This window comes from Centroberyx gerrardi, chromosome 3, assembly GCF_048128805.1.
Source record: "Centroberyx gerrardi isolate f3 chromosome 3, fCenGer3.hap1.cur.20231027, whole genome shotgun sequence".
NCBI lineage: Eukaryota > Metazoa > Chordata > Actinopteri > Beryciformes > Berycidae > Centroberyx > Centroberyx gerrardi.
The window spans coordinates 290899-308654 of NC_135999.1; the positions used below are offsets into that span (position 1 = coordinate 290899).

The 17756-nt window shown below is 46.1% G+C and overlaps 1 protein-coding gene across 1 annotated transcript in view; it reads left to right on the forward strand.

Annotated features, from left to right (window-relative positions):
* LOC139911183 (signal-induced proliferation-associated 1-like protein 2) overlaps window positions 1-17756 on the forward strand; it is a 92904-nt gene that overhangs the window by 20622 nt on the left and 54526 nt on the right. The window contains exon 2 of the mRNA XM_078282733.1: window positions 9615-11223. Within this exon, the coding sequence (XP_078138859.1) occupies window positions 9816-11223 (1408 nt within the window). The 5' untranslated portion in view covers window positions 9615-9815. The remainder of the gene's footprint in view (window positions 1-9614; window positions 11224-17756) is intronic.

The window sequence follows — 17756 nt, forward strand, 5'->3', positions numbered from 1 at the left end:
GTTGGTTTGTTAGTTGGTTAGTTGGTTAGTTGGTTAGTTGGTTAGTTTGTTAGTGGTTAGTTTGTTAGTTGGTTAGTTTTGATAGTGGGTTATTTGGTTAGTTGGTTAGTTGGTTAGTTGGTTAGTTGGTTATTTGGTTAGTTTGTTATTTGGTTAGTTGGTTAGTTGGTTAGTTGGTTATTTGGTTAGTTTGTTATTTGGTTAGTTGGTTAGTTGGTTAGTTTGTTAGTGGTTAGTTGGTTATTTGGTTAGTTTGTTAGTTGGTTAGTTGGTTAGTTGGTTATTTGGTTAGTTGGCTATTTGGTTAGTTGGTTAGTTTGTTAGTTTGTTAGTGGTTAGTTGGTTATTTGGTTAGTTGGTTAGTTGGTTAGTTTGTTATTTGGTTAGTTGGTTAGTTTGTTAGTTGGTTAGTTTGTTAGTGGGTTAGTTTGTTAGTGGGTTATTTGGTTAGTTGGTTAGTTTGTTAGTTTGTTAGTTGGTTTGTTAGTTGGTTAGTTGGTTAGTTGGTTAGTTGGTTAGTTTGTTAGTGGTTAGTTTGTTAGTTGGTTAGTTTTGATAGTGGGTTATTTGGTTAGTTGGTTAGTTGGTTAGTTGGTTAGTTGGTTAGTTTGTTATTTGGTTAGTTGGTTATTTGGTTAGTTGGTTAGTTGGTTAGTTGGTTAGTTTGTTATTTGGTTAGTTTGTTATTTGGTTAGTTGGTTATTTGGTTAATTGGTTAGTTTGTTAGTTGGTTAGTTTGTTATTTGGTTAGTTTGTTAGTTGGTTATTTGGTTATTTGGTTAGTTGGTTAGTTGGTTATTTGGTTAGTTGGTTAGTTTGTTATTTGGTTAGTTTGTTATTTGGTTAGTTGGTTATTTGGTTATTTGGTTAGTTGGTTAGTTTGTTAGTTGGTTAGTTTGTTATTTGGTTAGTTTGTTAGTTGGTTATTTGGTTATTTGGTTAGTTGGTTAGATTGTTAGTTGGTTAGTTTGTTAGTTTGTTAGTTGGTTAGTTGGTTAGTTGGTTTGTTATTTGGTTAGTTTGTTAGTTGGTTAGTTGGTTAGTTTGTTATATCCCTAAAATGAGTTTTGGGGATATTATGGATTCACCCCACCCGCTGATCCTTCATGTGAACGCGATAACTTGAACAGTTTTATAAGAATCTTTTCAGATTTGGTATGGACATGGATGACCCCTAGAGGAAGAACTGTATTGATTTTGATGTGATTATGATTATAATAACTATTATTAATTAACTGATTAAATTAATCTCCATGCTATTTGGACCCATATCTCACCAATGGTGCATTATATTGTATTGAAATTTGTCAAGGGGAATGTTCAGGCAATTATGGAGATTTGTATGAAGTTTGCACTTTCTGTGATTATTATTAATAAATTAATCAATTCATTTTTGTACTGTTACTTTTTAGGGGTCCAAGCACATAGTGCTGGGAACCCTATTGTTTTTGTTCCGATTATTATTTTTCTTCTTCTTCTCATGCCTTAAAAGTATCTGAATCTCAGAAACCATAGGTTGGAAATCTCACCCACTACTCAGGAAAAAAAAATTACACCAATCTACCTGATGGTGGCGCTATAACAGCCCACTTCACGTTTTGGTCCATAACTTCTGAACCGTGAGTCATAGAATCAAAATTAGTTGGTTATTTGGTTAGTTGGTTAGTTGGTTAGTAGGTTAGTTGGTTAGTTGGTTAGTTGGTTAGTTGGTCATTTGGTCATTTGGTCATTTGGTTAGTTGGTTAGTAGGTTAGTAGGTTAGTTGGTTATTTGGTTAGTAGGTCATTTGGTTAGTTGGTTAGTTGGTTAGTTGGTTAGTTGGTCATTTGGTTAGTAGGTTAGTAGGTTAGTTGGTTAGCTGGTTAGTAGGTTATTTGGTTAGTTGGTTAGTTGGTTAGTTGGTCATTTGGTTAGTAGGTTAGTAGGTTAGATGGTTAGTTGGTTAGTAGGTTATTTGGTTAGTTGGTTAGTTGGTTAGTTGGTCATTTGGTCATTTGGTTAGTAGGTTAGTAGGTTAGATGGTTAGTTGGTTAGTTGGTTAGTTGGTTAGTTGGTTAGTTGGTCATTTGGTCATTTGGTCATTTGGTTAGTTGGTTAGTAGGTTAGTAGGTTAGTTGGTTATTTGGTTAGTAGGTTATTTGGTCATTTGGTTAGTTGGTTAGTTGGTTAGTTGGTCATTTGGTTAGTAGGTTACTTGGTTAGCTGGTTAGTAGGTTATTTGGTTAGTTGGTTAGTTGGTTAGTTGGTCATTTGGTCATTTGGTTAGTAGGTTAGTAGGTTAGATGGTTAGTTGGTTAGTAGGTTATTTGGTTAGTTGGTTAGTAGGTTAGTAGGTTATTTGGTTAGTTGGTCATTTGGTCATTTGGTTAGCTGGTTAGTTGGTTAGTTGGTTATTTGGTTATCTGGTTAGTTGCAGCAGGTGAACTGGTGAAGCTCCAGAGCTCTAACTCCACGGTGATTCAGCCTCTATCAGGTCATGAATCTTCTCCTCTGTCTGTTCTGAACAGCCGGAGTCTGGTCGCTCTGTCCTGCCACACAGGAAGTGATGCGTTTCACGTTTCCGGTTTGTTTGGAGTCAACAGATGAAGAAGAACTGGGTAGTTAGCATGAGCAGCGATAGCCACCATGACTGAACAGACAGAGAGAAGAGAAACTCAAACTGCAGCAACAGGAATATAAGCTCCGCCCACACTGTTTGATTGACAGCTGATCTGTCTCTCAAAGACTCGAACTGAAGTGTTGTGTTGTGTTGCGTTGCGTTGCTGTGTTGTGTTGTGTTGTGTTGCGTTGCGTTGCGTTGCTGTGTTGTGTTGTGTTGTGTTGTGTTGCGTTGCGTTGCTGTGTTGTGTTGTGTTGTGCTGTGTTGTGTTGTGTTGTGTTGTGTTGTTGTGTTGTGTTGTGTTGTGTTGCGTTGCGTTGCTGTGGTGTGGTGTGGTGTGGTGTGGTGTGGTGGTGTGGTGTGGTGTGGTGTGGTGTGGTGTGGTGTTGTGTTGTGTTGTGTTGTGTTGTGTTGTGTTGCGTTGCGTTGCGTTGCTGTGGTGTGGTGTGGTGTGGTGTGGTGTGGTGTGGTGTGTTGTGTTGTGTTGTGTTGTGTTGTTGTGTTGTGTTGCGTTGCGTTGCTGTGTTGTGTTGTGGTGTGTTGTGGTGTGTTGTGGTGTGTTGTGGTGTGTTGTGGTGTGTTGTGGTGTTGCGTTGCGTTGCGTTGCTGTGCTGTGGTGTGTTGTGTTGTGGTGTGGTGTGTTGTGTTGTTGTGTTGTGTTGCGTTGCGTTGCTGTGTTGTGTTGTGTTGTGTTGTGGTGTGTTGTGGTGTGTTGTGGTGTTGCGTTGCGTTGCGTTGCTGTGCTGTGGTGTGGTGTGGTGTGGTGTGGTGTTGTGTTGTGTTGTGTTGTGGTGTGTTGTTGTGTTGTGTTGCGTTGCGTTGCTGTGTTGTGTTGTGGTGTGTTGTGGTGTGTTGTGGTGTGTTGTGGTGTTGCGTTGCGTTGCGTTGCGTTGCTGTGGTGTGGTGTTGTGTTGTGTTGTGTTGTGTTGTGTTGTGTTGTGTTGTGTTGTTGCGTTGCGTTGCGTTGCGTTGCGTTGCGTTGCTGTGGTGTGGTGTGGTGTGGTGTGGTGTGGTGTTGTGTTGTGTTGTGGTGTGTTGTGGTGTGTTGTGGTGTGTTGTGGTGTTGCGTTGCGTTGCGTTGCGTTGCTGTGGTGTGGTGTGGTGTGGTGTTGTGTTGTGTTGTGTTGCGTTGCGTTGCGTTGCGTTGCGTTGCGTTGCTGTGGTGTGGTGTGGTGTGGTGTGGTGTTGTGTTGCGTTGTTGCGTTGCGTTGTTGCGTTGCGTTGTTGCGTTGCGTTGCGTTGTTGTGTTGTTGTGTTGTGTTGTTGTGTTGTGTTGTTGCGTTGTTGCGTTGTTGCGTTGTGTTGTTGTGGTGTTGTGTTGCGTTGCGTTGCGTTGCGTTGCGTTGCGTTGCGTTGCGTTGCGTTGTTGTGTTGTTGTGTTGTGTTGTTGTGTTGCGTTGTTGCGTTGTTGCGTTGTTGCGTTGTGTTGTTGTGGTGTTGTGTTGTGTTGCGTTGCGTTGCGTTGCGTTGTTGTGTTGTTGTGTTGTGTTGTTGTGTTGCGTTGTTGCGTTGTTGCGTTGTTGCGTTGTGTTGTTGTGGTGTTGTGTTGTGTTGCGTTGCGTTGCGTTGCTGTGTTGTGTTGTGTTGCTGTGTTTTGTGGTTGTGTTGTGTTCAGCTTCCTCGTTCCCAGACCTGACAGATGCAGGTCGTCACAAACCGCATCAGGTTTGGTTCAGAGTTTCATTCAGAACTGAATCTTCTTTGTAGTCGTGTGACTTCAAAACATCTGTCACGTAAATGTGAACTGCAACAATTTTATAATTCTATTTACAGTGAAATGCTCTGGACCAATGGGAAAATGTTTTTGATTGACAGATCAGGTAGTGTGTGTTAGTGTGTGTGTGGTGTCTTCATGTGTGTGACGGCCATCTTTGTCTTCATCTCATCTTTGTCTCCATCTTTGTCTCCTGGTGTGAAGGACAGTGATCAGACTGTCTGACCCCCCCCCCCCCATGACTGATGTTGTTGTTCTGAACCATTTGGCAGATTACTGTGGGAACAGTGTGTGTTTTTGTTACTTTGGTTTGGGTGTGTGTGTTGGGGGGGAGGGGGAGAGGGGGGAGTGCAAACTGTTATAATGAGAGAAAAACTAAAATAAAACTGAGCGAGCCTCAACACTCCTCACTTTAATTGCACTGAAATTCCACAGTTTCTTGTTAAGTAAAGGAGCGGGTGAGGGTTGTCCTGACACACACACACACACACACACACAGACACACACACACACACACACACCATTAAAGAACCAGTCTATCCTGCATCAGCGCTGCAGACGGATCTTTCTGAATATTTAATGTATTTTAACACAAACTTGACTGAAAATCAGACGAGACGTTTCCTTCATGAAAGTGTTTCACAGTGTGTGTGTGTGTGTGTGTGTGTGTGTGGGGGGGGGGTTTGTGTGTTCAGGTCTGTTCAGACAGACTCAGACCATCTGTAGAAATCTGATTTGATTTCAGATCAGATGTTGCTTAAATCAGATTCACAAAAATCTGAGTGAGTGAATGAGTTTCTGCTGTTGAGACTTGATCAAATCGATCTGACTCCGATCTGGATCTGACTGAACTCAGATCCAGTCTGGGCTGAGTGTGTGTGGTCTGGTATGACATGTATGTAAATAGACCTGACTAAAAACACTATGATATCTCTAAAAACTGATAAAAAAAAACTGCAGTCAGTTTTCAGTCTGATCCTCACTGTGAATCTGATGAATCACAGTGATGAAATCAAGAGGTGCTTCTCTTCCTCCCAGGCGTCTCTCAGCTGTGTGTGTGTGTGTGTGTGTGTGTGTGTGTGTGTGGGGGGGGTTGTCTTGGCTGTGATTCCTCTGAACAGCTGATATAAGTCGACAGGGTTCAGCAGCCAGCCAACATGGCCGCCCCCTCGCTCCGCGTACAGCTGCTCACTGACGCAAACAGTCAGCCAGACAGTCAGCAAGACAGTCAGCAGGACAGTCTGCAAGACAGTCAGCAAAACAGTCTGCAAAACAGTCAGCAAGACAATCAGCAAAACAGTCAGCAGGATAGTCTGCAAAACAGTCTGCAAGACAGTCAGCAAAACAGTCAGCAAGACAGTCAGCAGGACAGTCTGCAAAACAGTCTGCAAGACAGTCAGCAAAACAGTCAGCAGGATAGTCTGCAAAACAGTCTGCAAGACAGTCAGCAAAACAGTCAGCAAAACAGTCAGCAGGACAGTCTGCAAAACAGTCTGCAAGACAGTCAGCAAAACAGTCTGCAAAACAGTCAGCAAGACAATCAGCAAAACAGTCAGCAGGATAGTCTGCAAAACAGTCTGCAAGACAGTCAGCAAAACAGTCAGCAAAACAGTCAGCAGGATAGTCTGCAAAACAGTCTGCAAGACAGTCAGCAAAACAGTCAGCAAAACAGTCAGCAGGACAGTCTGCAAAACAGTCAGCAAAACAGTCAGCAAAACAGTCAGCAGGACAGTCTGCAAAACAGTCAGCAAGACAGAGTGTCAGAGTGTCTTGCCCCAACCTCATGTACCTGCTCTTGTACTGATGGAGGATGTTCATACTGTTGTTGTTGTTGTTCTTAATGTTTTAATGTGTTCTATGTGATTTTTTACCGGCCAAATGAATTTCCCTCTTGAGGGATAATAAAGACAAACTTGACTTGACAGCAGTCCGGAGGAGGATCGCTCCACTAGCTTCAAAATAATGTTGATTTGAGAAAGTGAAGATGAAGAGTCACCTCAGATCTAAGAGAAATGAAAAGTTGGAACTGAAGTTTGGCTGTTGAGATGAAGGGTTAGGTTTAGGTTAGGTTTAGATTAGGTAAGTGTTAGGTTAGAGTTAGGTTTAGGTTTAGGGTTAGGTTTAGGTTTAGGTTTAGGTTAGGTTTAGATTAGGTAAGTATTAGGTTAGAGTTAGGTTTAGGTTTAGGTTTAGGTTTGTGCAGCAAGATGTGTGGAATGTGCGAGTCGGTCTGGGAACCGAACAAGGAGAAGGAAATCCCGGCAGAGGAAGATGGATGGCGTCCATGTTGGTTTATGCTCTGACTTCATGCTGTGGTGCCAGCGCCGGTTGCCAGTTTGGAGGTTGTACCCATGTAAGGAGCTGCAGGGGCGCCTGTTTGGACCGGAGCCAGCAGACAGACAGAGGCTTCAGGTTCAAATCTGATGTGGAACTCAAAGTGTTTTACAGACAGAAACAAGACAACCGACATCAGAAAGACACAAAACAGTCAGTTAACACTTAAAATTAATATAAATCTAAATATTAACAAAAGCATGGCTAAAAAACAAAAACAAAATTATTCAACAGCAGCAGTAAAAATTTCTGTTAAAGATCTACATGATTCAGTTTTCAAATCTCAGATAAAGTTCTTCTTCATGACGTTCTGCAGATAAATGTAGTTTGAAATCAGTTAAACTGAATGAATGTGAAGACTCTGTCGTCACAATCCTGGCTCCTGATTGGCCGACAGCAGCGGCTCCTCTAATTCAAATGAGGTAAACCTGCTGAGTGGAGGCTTTTCAGTTCAAATGCTGCAAACTGATCTGATTGGACGGATTTTAGTCATTCTTTAGTGAGGGAGCCAATCAGGAGCGAGTCCAGCTGTGATGCGTTTCCTGGAGTTAGACTGACACTGACTGGAGAAAAGGACGGAGATGTGAAAATGCAGTAACATTCAATTTAAACATCAAACAAAATCACATTTTAACAAAGTCTTCATTAAACATCTTTGATCAGATATGGAGAGAAATTGAGGGAAATTTGAATTTTTAATTCCTATAATATGGAGCTTTAATCAAAACTGCCTCACAATCTCATTCAATTCACATGTCCCCCCCCCCCCCCTCCTGTTTCAATACTGAAGCAGGGCATCATGGTCCGCCTGTCTGGGGCAACACACGCATGCACGCACGCACACACACACACACACACACACACACACACACACACTGGTTTCCAGTCTGTTGTTGTGGTTGCTAAGGCTTCTCCTGCTCGGTGATGTGCGTTCTGTTTGAAACGCTGTCAGTCTGATTTATTCACAGTAAACGGCTGAAATGGAACAAGGAATAAAGATGATCTTCATCTTCATGTCCAATTAGGAGCTCAGATACTTTACATTTACAGTAAATAGATAATTTAAACAACACCTCAGGAATGAAGAACCAGGAATGGTCAGCTCCAGTAGAAACCAGTAGAGACTGTGTTGTACTGTCAGCTCCAGCAGAAACCAGTAGAAGACTGTGTTGTACTGTCAGCTCCCAGTAGAAACCAGTAGAGGCTGTGTTGTACTGTCAGCTCCCAGTAAAAACCAGTAGAAGACTGTGTTGTGCTGTCAGCTCCAGTAGAAACCAGTAGAAGACTGTGTTGTACTGTCAGCTCCAATAGAAACCAGTAGAAGACTGTGTTGTACTGTCAGCTCCCAGTAGAAACCAGTAGAAGACTGTGTTGTACTGTCAGCTCCCAGTAGAAACCAGTAGAGGCTGTGTTGTACTGTCAGCTCCCAGTAGAAACCAGTAGAAGACTGTGTTGTGCTGTCAGCTCCAGTAGAAACCAGTAGAAGACTGTGTTGTACTGTCAGCTCCCAGTAGAAACCAGTAGAGACTGTGTTGTACTGTCAGCTCCCAGTAGAAACCAGTAGAGACTGTGTTGTACTGTTCAGCTCCAGTGAAAACCAGTAGAAGACTGTCTTGTACCGGACAGCTCCCAGTAGAAACCAGTAGAAGACTGTGTTGTGCTGTCAGCTCCAGTAGAAACCAGTAGAAGACTGTGTTGTACTGTCAGCTCCAATAGAAACCAGTAGAAGACTGTGTTGTACTGTCAGCTCCCAGTAGAAACCAGTAGAAGACTGTGTTGTACTGTCAGCTCCAATAGAAACCAGTAGAGGCTGTGTTGTGCTGTCAGCTCCCAGTAGAAACCAGTAGAGACTGTGTTGTACTGTCAGCTCCCAGTAGAAACCAGTAGAAGACTGTGTTGTACTGTCAGCTCCCAGTAGAAACCAGTAGAGGCTGTGTTGTACTGTCAGCTCCCAGTAGAAACCAGTAGAGGCTGTGTTGTACTGTCAGCTCCCAGTAGAAACCAGTAGAAGACTGTGTTGTGCTGTCAGCTCCAGTAGAAACCAGTAGAAGACTGTGTTGTACTGTCAGCTCCCAGTAGAAACCAGTAGAGACTGTGTTGTACTGTCAGCTCCCAGTAGAAACCAGTAGAGACTGTGTTGTACTGTTCAGCTCCAGTGAAAACCAGTAGAAGACTGTCTTGTACCGGACAGCTCCCAGTAGAAACCAGTAGAAGACTGTGTTGTGCTGTCAGCTCCAGTAGAAACCAGTAGAAGACTGTGTTGTACTGTCAGCTCCCAGTAGAAACCAGTAGAAGACTGTGTTGTACTGTCAGCTCCCAGTAGAAACCAGTAGAAGACTGTGTTGTACTGTCAGCTCCCAGTAGAAACCAGTAGAGGCTGTGTTGTACTGTCAGCTCCCAGTAGAAACCAGTAGAGACTGTGTTGTACTGTCAGCTCCCAGTAGAAACCAGTAGAGACTGTATTGTACCGGTCAGCTCCAGTAGAAACCAATAGAGACTGTGTTGTAACAAGTAGGCTCCTCCCACCACAGATGATTGGTTGAATTTGACCCGTGTTATATTTTGCATGAAACATGAACGTTCTTGTTTTAAAGCCTGAACTGGAACCAGCTGAGTGAGTCGCACCATGAGGCCGTCAGCTGGTGAACTGAGGCGGATCACAGCTTCACTTTACCTCACAGGTTCTAACCCTTTCCACCACTGGCATGCCGGTTATATACAGCTCAGTCTGGCTTCAGAAACAAATCTGTCCAACGGGAAAATGAACGATGAACAATTAATTTGTTTGGAATAAAGAGCTTTGAAAATATTAGTTCTAAGTGGATGAACAGTCATTGCATCAAACAGTCATTGGAATTTGCACCAGTCTGCATTCTTTTATCAGCAGAATCAGCACTTTTCAAGATCTACATCTTGATGGTCATTTCATGAAAACTGCTGAAATCTTTTTTGCTTTGTGTATTTCAGATCTGTTCCACAGAAGAGTCCAATGTGGATTTACTGAGCTTTATACCAACTAAAAGGACGCCTCCCTGCCAAGTATCTACTTTATCAGCTGGTATCCAATGGAGTTTGGACCTCATGAGTTTCAAACCTTCTTCTGGCTCTTTGTCTCTCAGCAACTGGAGGAAACTGGAGACATGAAATTCAGGGCTGGAAGTTGTCTTCATGCAGGATATGAGCAAACTTAGTCCCCAACCAGAAGACATCCCAAATCTTAGTGGAGTAGCCGGAATATCAACTGGCTGCAATTCTCATTTGATGCAGTCAGAAAACTTGTTTAGCAAGAAGCTTCAAGGTCTGAAGAGCATGGGTCCACCCGTCTCTAACGTGCCGGGAGCGCCCGCTATGCCCAAGATGGGCGTCCGGGCTCGGGTGTCCGAATGGCCTCAGCGGAGGGACGGCTGGGAGGCATGCCCCCCTCCGCGGTACGACAGCCTGGTACCGACCTTCCAGACCGGACCGCCCAAAGGCCCCGGCGCTCCGCTGAAGAAGAGTCAGGAACCGCTGTCCGGCTCGGAGTTCCCAGAGACCAAATATCCGCTGTGCGACCTTCTGAGCCACTCTCCGATGAAGAGTTTGTCCAGGATCAAGAGGAGCAACAGTGAGGTCACCATCAGTGACATCGGAGCTGAAGACATGGACCGTACCTCCATCAATCCCAACACAGGCGCAACTTTGCGACGAGAGTACGGCAGCACCTCGTCTCTGGAGCGGCAGGGTTTGTCCAGTGAAGGTTTTGTGGCGACACTGAGAGCCTACCGGGCGGAGCGGGCGGAGCGGCCCAGTGCGCCGCCGCACAGCTTCCCAGAACCTCTGCGCTTCAACGCCGCCCTCTCCCCGAGCCTCCAGACCGCCGCCCAGATCGCTCGCGGTGACATCGTCTGCATACCGGGCTACGACTATGTGGACAGCTCTCTCTTTTACAGTCGGGACAGAGAGCGCTCCTACATCCAGCGGATGAAATCAGAGAAAACTGAAACCTCCATCTTCCGCAGACTGAGGAGCATGAAGAGCGAAGCTGACTATGTGGAGCAGGAGGACGGGCGGTGCGGCCGGGGTTTGACTTTCCAGAAGTGCTTCTCACACTACGACGTCCAGAGCGTCCTCTTCAACATTAGTGAGGCCGCCACCAACAGAGCGGACCTGGGCCGCAGGAAGAACACGACAACCGGGGCGTCGGCAGCGTCGCGGCGCCAAGCCTCTGCGCCGGGCGACGCCACCGCTCCCGTGTCCGTCTTTGAGCTGCCGGTGGGAAGCTGCGAGGACAGAGCGAATACGGAAGCCGACGAGGGAGACGGGAAGAGCAACAACTTGGTGCTCAGCTGCCCTTTCTTCCGCAATGAGACCGGAGGGGAGGGGGAGAGGAAACTGGCCTTAACCAGGCCGAACGCCGTCTACAGCGCCGTGGGAGACGGCTTCTCTGTCGAATCGACACTCAGCAGCCACTGCACCAACGCAGGAGTTTCTGTTCTGGAGGAAAGCCAAGCGTTCCCTCGGGACGTGATGAAGCGTTACGCCATCGAGCACGTGGACCAGGGAGCCTGCTACTACCACAAGTACTTCTACAACAAAGGTAAGAATCGCTCCGATCTGTTTTTTGAATAAAGAGGTATAGATGCTTTTGTTAAATAAACATAAATAACAATATATATACTTAACCTTGTATGCACTTTTTTAGATTATATGTACTGCACATATTCCAAATCTATTGATCCATATTAAGCACAGACTGTCAACCCACACTTCCAGCTCATACAGTCTACCCAGGTGTTTCCATAACCCCACAATGGGTTATATTCTATTGTCTTGCTTTTATTGTTTTCATTGCTCTATTATTTTTACTATTCTTATTGTTTCTACTGTTTTAATGCATATTTTATATTCTATTTGCCTGGTTCTGCTGAATGCCATTACATTTGCTGCAACCTGATTGGCCCACAGGGATCAATAAAGTCTTAGATGATCTCAGTAAAACACCATGCAGGAAACACTGCAGGACATGAAATCCAATCATTTCTCCACGCTGGGTTGTATGTTGGTCATGTGACCTCTGACCTTCAGGCACTCAAATGTCTTTCATATGTCAAAGTGCGAGACGCTTCCTCTCGCCGCTCGTTGCTCTGTTCAGTTCAGTCTGAAGTTTTATTAGTATGAACACACACACACACACACACACACACACACACACACACACACACACACACACACACACACGCCGTTTTCAAACTGAGGAGGCTTTTTTCTGAAGGCTTTTCTCTATTCACCATGCTTGAGCTGATATGCATGGCAATAAATAATGCAAAGAAGAATATGTCAGCTGATATGTGATATGTCAGCTTAGCATTATGGGAAAATACTTTTTATCCATTTGTTTTCTGCCTCAATAACTTTAATTTAATCTCTAGATTAAAACAATGCACATTGTCATTGATAAATGAATAAGTTATAAGTTAATTGATTGGTCCTGTGTAGCTGAATGGGCAGAGCGAGGCGCTCACACTGTGGGGTCGGGGGTTCAATTCCCGGTGGGAACACATGACAATCCCACTTACTTTGCTCAATATTGTATTAATCTAATTGTATTAATGGTTATTTGTCTCGGTCTCAGGAAACAGCAGCTCAACATGTTTCTGCTTCTGATCTGATCCTCTGGATCTTTGTCCAAAACAGAAATTCATCACTTTACTTAAAACAGACAAAACGTGTTTATAAAGCTTTATAAGCATCTCACTTTACTTACAGTAAACCAAAACACATGAATAGCTGGTCATGAATCTCAATAATAACTAAACTTCAGTCATAATGTCTGTAAATCCAAGGTGAACAGGGCGTTAATACATTATAAACATATTGTATAATACATTATAAATCAACTTTATCACCAGTTACAAATCACTATATGTGCTTACAGATAGTGTTATAACTCATTATTAATGTGTTACAGCTGTTCTTATAATATCTATGTAAACTACTAAACACAGAACTAATTGAAACCAAACTGAAATCTAATTAAAAATAGAAAACTTTGTAGAAATAAGAACTAATGAAAAATCCCAAACTATAATAATCCTGGTGGAAACCTAAAATCACTCTACACACATACGCACACGCACACGCACACGCACACGCACACGCACAAGCACAAGCACAAGCACAAGCACAAGCACAAGCACACGCACACGCACACGCACACGCACACGCACACCACCACCCCTCACACACACAAACACACGCACACCTCACCGTTAGTTAACATATGGAGGCAGATTTGGTTTAGGATTACACATGACCTATTTGAACTGTCAAGCATTTCCATCCAGTGAATGTGCAGTTCATGTTGTTTTCCAAAATTGTGTGTGTGTGTGTGTGTGTGTGTGTGTGGACGAAATAAGAGGCTTACAGATTGCAGGTTGATTCAAAAAGGCCTAAAAGCAGAGAAACCAACTCATTTGTCGGTTTGCAGGTCGGTCTGCAGCAGGTCAGTTTGCAGGTCGGTCTGCAGCAGTCTGGTCTGCAGCAGGTCGGTTTGCAGGTCGGTCTGCAGCAGTCTGGTCTGCAGCAGGTCGGTTTGCAGGTCGGTCTGCAGCAGTCTGGTCTGCAGCAGGTCGGTTTGCAGGTCGGTCTGCAGCAGTCTGGTCTGCAGCAGGTCGGTTTGCAGGTCGGTCTGCAGCAGGTCGGTCTGCAGCAGGTCAGTTTGCAGGTCGGTCTGCAGCAGGTCGGTTTGCAGGTCGGTCTGCAGCAGGTCGGTTTGCAGGTCGGTCTGCAGCAGTCTGGTCTGCAGCAGTCTGGTCTGCAGCAGTCCGGTCTGCAGCAGGTCGGTTTGCAGGTCGGTCTGCAGCAGTCCGGTCTGCAGCAGTCCGGTCTGCAGCAGGTCGGTTTGCAGGTCGGTCTGCAGCAGTCCGGTCTGCAGCAGGTCGGTCTGCAGGTTGGTCTGCTTCAGGTCGGTCTGCAGCAGGTCGGTTTGCAGGTCGGTCTGCAGCAGTCCGGTCTGCAGCAGGTCAGTTTGCAGGTCGGTCTGCAGCAGTCCGGTCTGCAGCAGGTCGGTTCGCAGGTCGGTCTGCAGCAGTCCGGTCTGCAGCAGGTCGGTTCGCAGGTCGGTCTGCAGCAGTCCGGTCTGCAGCAGGTCGGTTTGCAGGTCGGTCTGCAGCAGTCCGGTCTGCAGCAGGTCGGTTTGCAGGTCGGTCTGCAGCAGGTCGGTTTGCAGGTCGGTCTGCAGCAGTCTGGTCTGCAGCAGTCTGGTCTGCAGCAGTCCGGTCTGCAGCAGGTCGGTTTGCAGGTCGGTCTGCAGCAGTCCGGTCTGCAGCAGGTCGGTTTGCAGGTCGGTCTGCAGCAGTCCGGTCTGCAGCAGTCCGGTCTGCAGCAGGTCGGTTTGCAGGTCGGTCTGCAGCAGTCCGGTCTGCAGCAGGTCGGTTTGCAGGTCGGTCTGCAGCAGTCCGGTCTGCAGCAGGTCGGTTTGCAGGTCGGTCTGCAGCAGGTCGGTTTGCAGGTCGGTCTGCAGCAGTCTGGTCTGCAGCAGTCTGGTCTGCAGCAGTCCGGTCTGCAGCAGGTCGGTTTGCAGGTCGGTCTGCAGCAGTCCGGTCTGCAGCAGGTCGGTTTGCAGGTCGGTCTGCAGCAGTCCGGTCTGCAGCAGTCCGGTCTGCAGCAGGTCGGTTTGCAGGTCGGTCTGCAGCAGTCCGGTCTGCAGCAGGTCGGTCTGCAGGTTGGTCTGCTTCAGGTCGGTCTGCAGCAGGTCGGTCTGCAGGTTGGTCTGCAGCAGGTCGGTCTGCAGGTTGGTCTGCAGCAGGTCGGTCTGCAGCAGGTCGGTCTGCTTCAGGTCGGTCTGCAGCAGGTCGGTCTGCAGCAGGTCGGTCTGCTTCAGGTCGGTCTGCTTCAGGTCGGTCTGCAGCAGGTCGGTCTGCAGCAGGTCGGTCTGCAGCAGGTCGGTCTGCTTCAGGTCGGTCTGCAGCAGGTCGGTCTGCAGGTTGGTCTGCAGCAGGTCGGTCTGCAGCAGGTCGGTCTGCTTCAGGTCGGTTTGCAGCAGGTCGGTCTGCAGCAGGTCGGTCTGCAGCAGGTCGGTCTGCTTCAGGTCGGTCTGCAGCAGGTCGGTCTGCTTCAGGTTGGTCTGCAGCAGGTCGGTCTGCAGCAGGTCGGTCTGCTTCAGGTCGGTCTGCAGCAGGTCGGTCTGCAGCAGGTCGGTCTGCAGCAGGTTGGTCTGCTTCAGGTCTGTCTGCAGCAGGTCGGTCTGCAGCAGGTCAGTCTGCTTCAGGTCGGTCTGCAGCAGGTCGGTCTGCAGGTTGGTCTGCTTCAGGTCGGTCTGCAGCAGGTCGGTCTGCTTCAGGTCGGTCTGCAGCAGGTCGGTCTGCAGTAGGTCAGTCTGCTTCAGGTCGGTCTGCTTCAGGTCGGTCTGCTTCAGGTCGGTCTGCAGGTCGGTCTGCAGCAGGTCGGTCTGCAGCAGGTCGGTCTGCAGCAGGTCGGTCTGCAGCAGGTCGGTCTGCTTCAGGTCAGTCTACAGCAGGTTGGTCTCCAGCAGGTCGGTCTGCTTCAGGTCGGTCTGCAGCAGGTCGGTCTGCAGCAGGTCGGTCTGCTTCAGGTCGGTCTGCAGCAGGTCGGTCTGCAGAAGGTCGGTCTGCAGAAGGTCGGTCTGCAGAAGGTCGGTCTGCAGCAGGTCGGTCTGCTTCAGGTCGGTCTGCAGAAGGTCGGTCTGCTTCAGGTCGGTCTGCAGAAGGTCGGTCTGCAGAAGGTCGGTCTGCAGCAGGTCGGTCTGCTTCAGGTCGGTCTGCAGCAGGTCGGTCTCCAGCAGGTCGGTCTGCTTCAGGTCGGTCTGCAGCAGGTCGGTCTGCAGCAGGTCGGTCTGCAGCAGGTCGGTCTGCAGCAGGTCGGTCTGCAGCAGGTCGGTCTGCTTCAGGTCGGTCTGCAGCAGGTCGGTCTGCAGCAGGTCGGTCTGCTTCAGGTCGGTCTGCAGCAGGTCGGTCTGCAGAAGGTCGGTCTGCAGAAGGTCGATCTGCAGAAGGTCGGTCTGCTTCAGGTCGGTCTGCTTCAGGTCGGTCTGCTTCAGGTCGGTCTGCTTCAGGTCGGTCTGCTTCAGGTCGGTCTGCAGCAGGTCGGTCTGCAGCAGGTCGGTCTGCAGAAGGTCGGTCTGCAGAAGGTCGGTCTGCAGAAGGTCGGTCTGCAGAAGGTCGGTCTGCAGAAGGTCGGTCTGCAGCAGGTCAACAGGCTGTGTGAATAAAATGCTTTAAATCACATTGAACCTCCAGAATATTTTAATCCTGTGGACTTTAAAATTGGTGGAAGAAAACTAGTATAGTATGAGTTTTTGTGGTGGTATGTAGTATGTATGTTGAGTATTTTTTTTGATGTATGAAGGGTATCATATAAATTCTCTGACTCAAAGCACAGCTAAACCCAGTGAGATGTATGTAATGAAGCAACAATCAGTAATATATATATTACTGATTATAATATTCTACAAGATTATTTTCTTTGTTAACTGTACAGTGTTGCACTTGTTTCCTTGAGGAAACTATTCATCACCAGAAACTAAAAACCCCAGTCAGAAATGAACGGAGGCTTGGGGCTAAATGCTCGTGAAAGTTCATAAAATGCAAATGTATTATTTCACAGTAGAATAAAATTACCTCTGAAAACACAGAAACGCCCCAAAATCAGATCAAGGGGCAAGAAATGCCCTTTGAAAAAAATGTTAATTTCTTACATAGATTTCTTACTTTTCTTCCACTGAACAGTCTGGACTCACACTTTAGTTTTAGGTCACCGGACAAAATATAAATATAAATTTAAATATAATCCATTCTGCCCTTCAGAGAGATCTGACATGCTGCATGTATCTGGTGTCTGACCCGGTCCACATGGTTCTGGTATCAGATCTGACTCCTGGGGATACTGATGCTGTTTTAGATATGTGACACCAGGTTCAGCATGTTCATCGATCAATACAGGACCTGAACCACATGGAAATATATCCATCCACACATTGATTTATTGGTATGCTTTACCATTCTGTGAGGTTGGGATTCCATCTCTGTTCACACAGACGGTTTGAGATATAATAATAATAACCTTTATTTGTATAGCACCTTTCATACACAACATGCAGCTCAAAGTGCTTTACATCAATAGAAGGCAGATAAAAGACAGATAAAAAGATAAAATTCATATAAAAGAACAAGCAAAATGCATTGCATTTAAAGAATCAAATCAAGTAAAATAGAAGGATAAAAGAACACAACAAATACTCCCACTTTTAGATGCACATTGTGAGTGAACCCATATGTTTTTCTTTAATTTTCTTATCTCCTGTCCTTCCTGATTCTACTCTTGATCTGATATTTACGTCAGATCTCACTGCCTCAGGCAGACGAGAATCATAGATTCTCCTCTTGGTCAAAAACCTCCCCATCCACAGATGGATGAGGATCATACAGGGTAAAGCTCTGTCCCCCACATATAGTGTTCACTCGTGCAGTAAGCATTACCCGGACAAGACCAATGAAAATTCGCACTTGCCCATGTCAGCTCTGTTGGGATCCTGAACAGAAACAGTTAAAATGAAGGCAATTTAAAAGCTAAGCTGAAAAGATACGTTTTTAGCAGTCGTTTGAAAATACTTACAGAGCCCGCCTCTCAAATATTCTCTGGCAGGGTGTTCCACAGTTTAGGAGCAGAGTTAAAAAAAGGCTGCATCCCCAATCTTCTTTTGAGTGGGGTTTTGTACTTCTAACAAACCAGCAGTAGAAGACCTGAGGGTCTTGAAGGAATGTAGAACAGCAGGGATTCTGTAATGTAGGCCGGTCCTAAGCCATTAAGAGCTTTGTATACAAGTAAAAGAACTTTAAAATCAATTCTAAAGGACACTGGGAGCCAAAGCAATGCAGCTAAAACCGGAGTGATCTGCTCTCGCTTCCTTGTTTTTGTCAAAAGTCCAGCTGCAGAGTTCTGGATAAGCTAAAGCCTCTCAATAGACTTTTTAGGGAGGCCGGTAAAGAGGGGTTTTGCAGTAGTCCAGATATGAAGCTTTTTAAATTTCACAGAACCTGAGCTAAACTAATCTTCTAATTTGCATTTTTAAATTTAACATTTTAAATAAACCTGCCTGGAATAGCTGGTTGA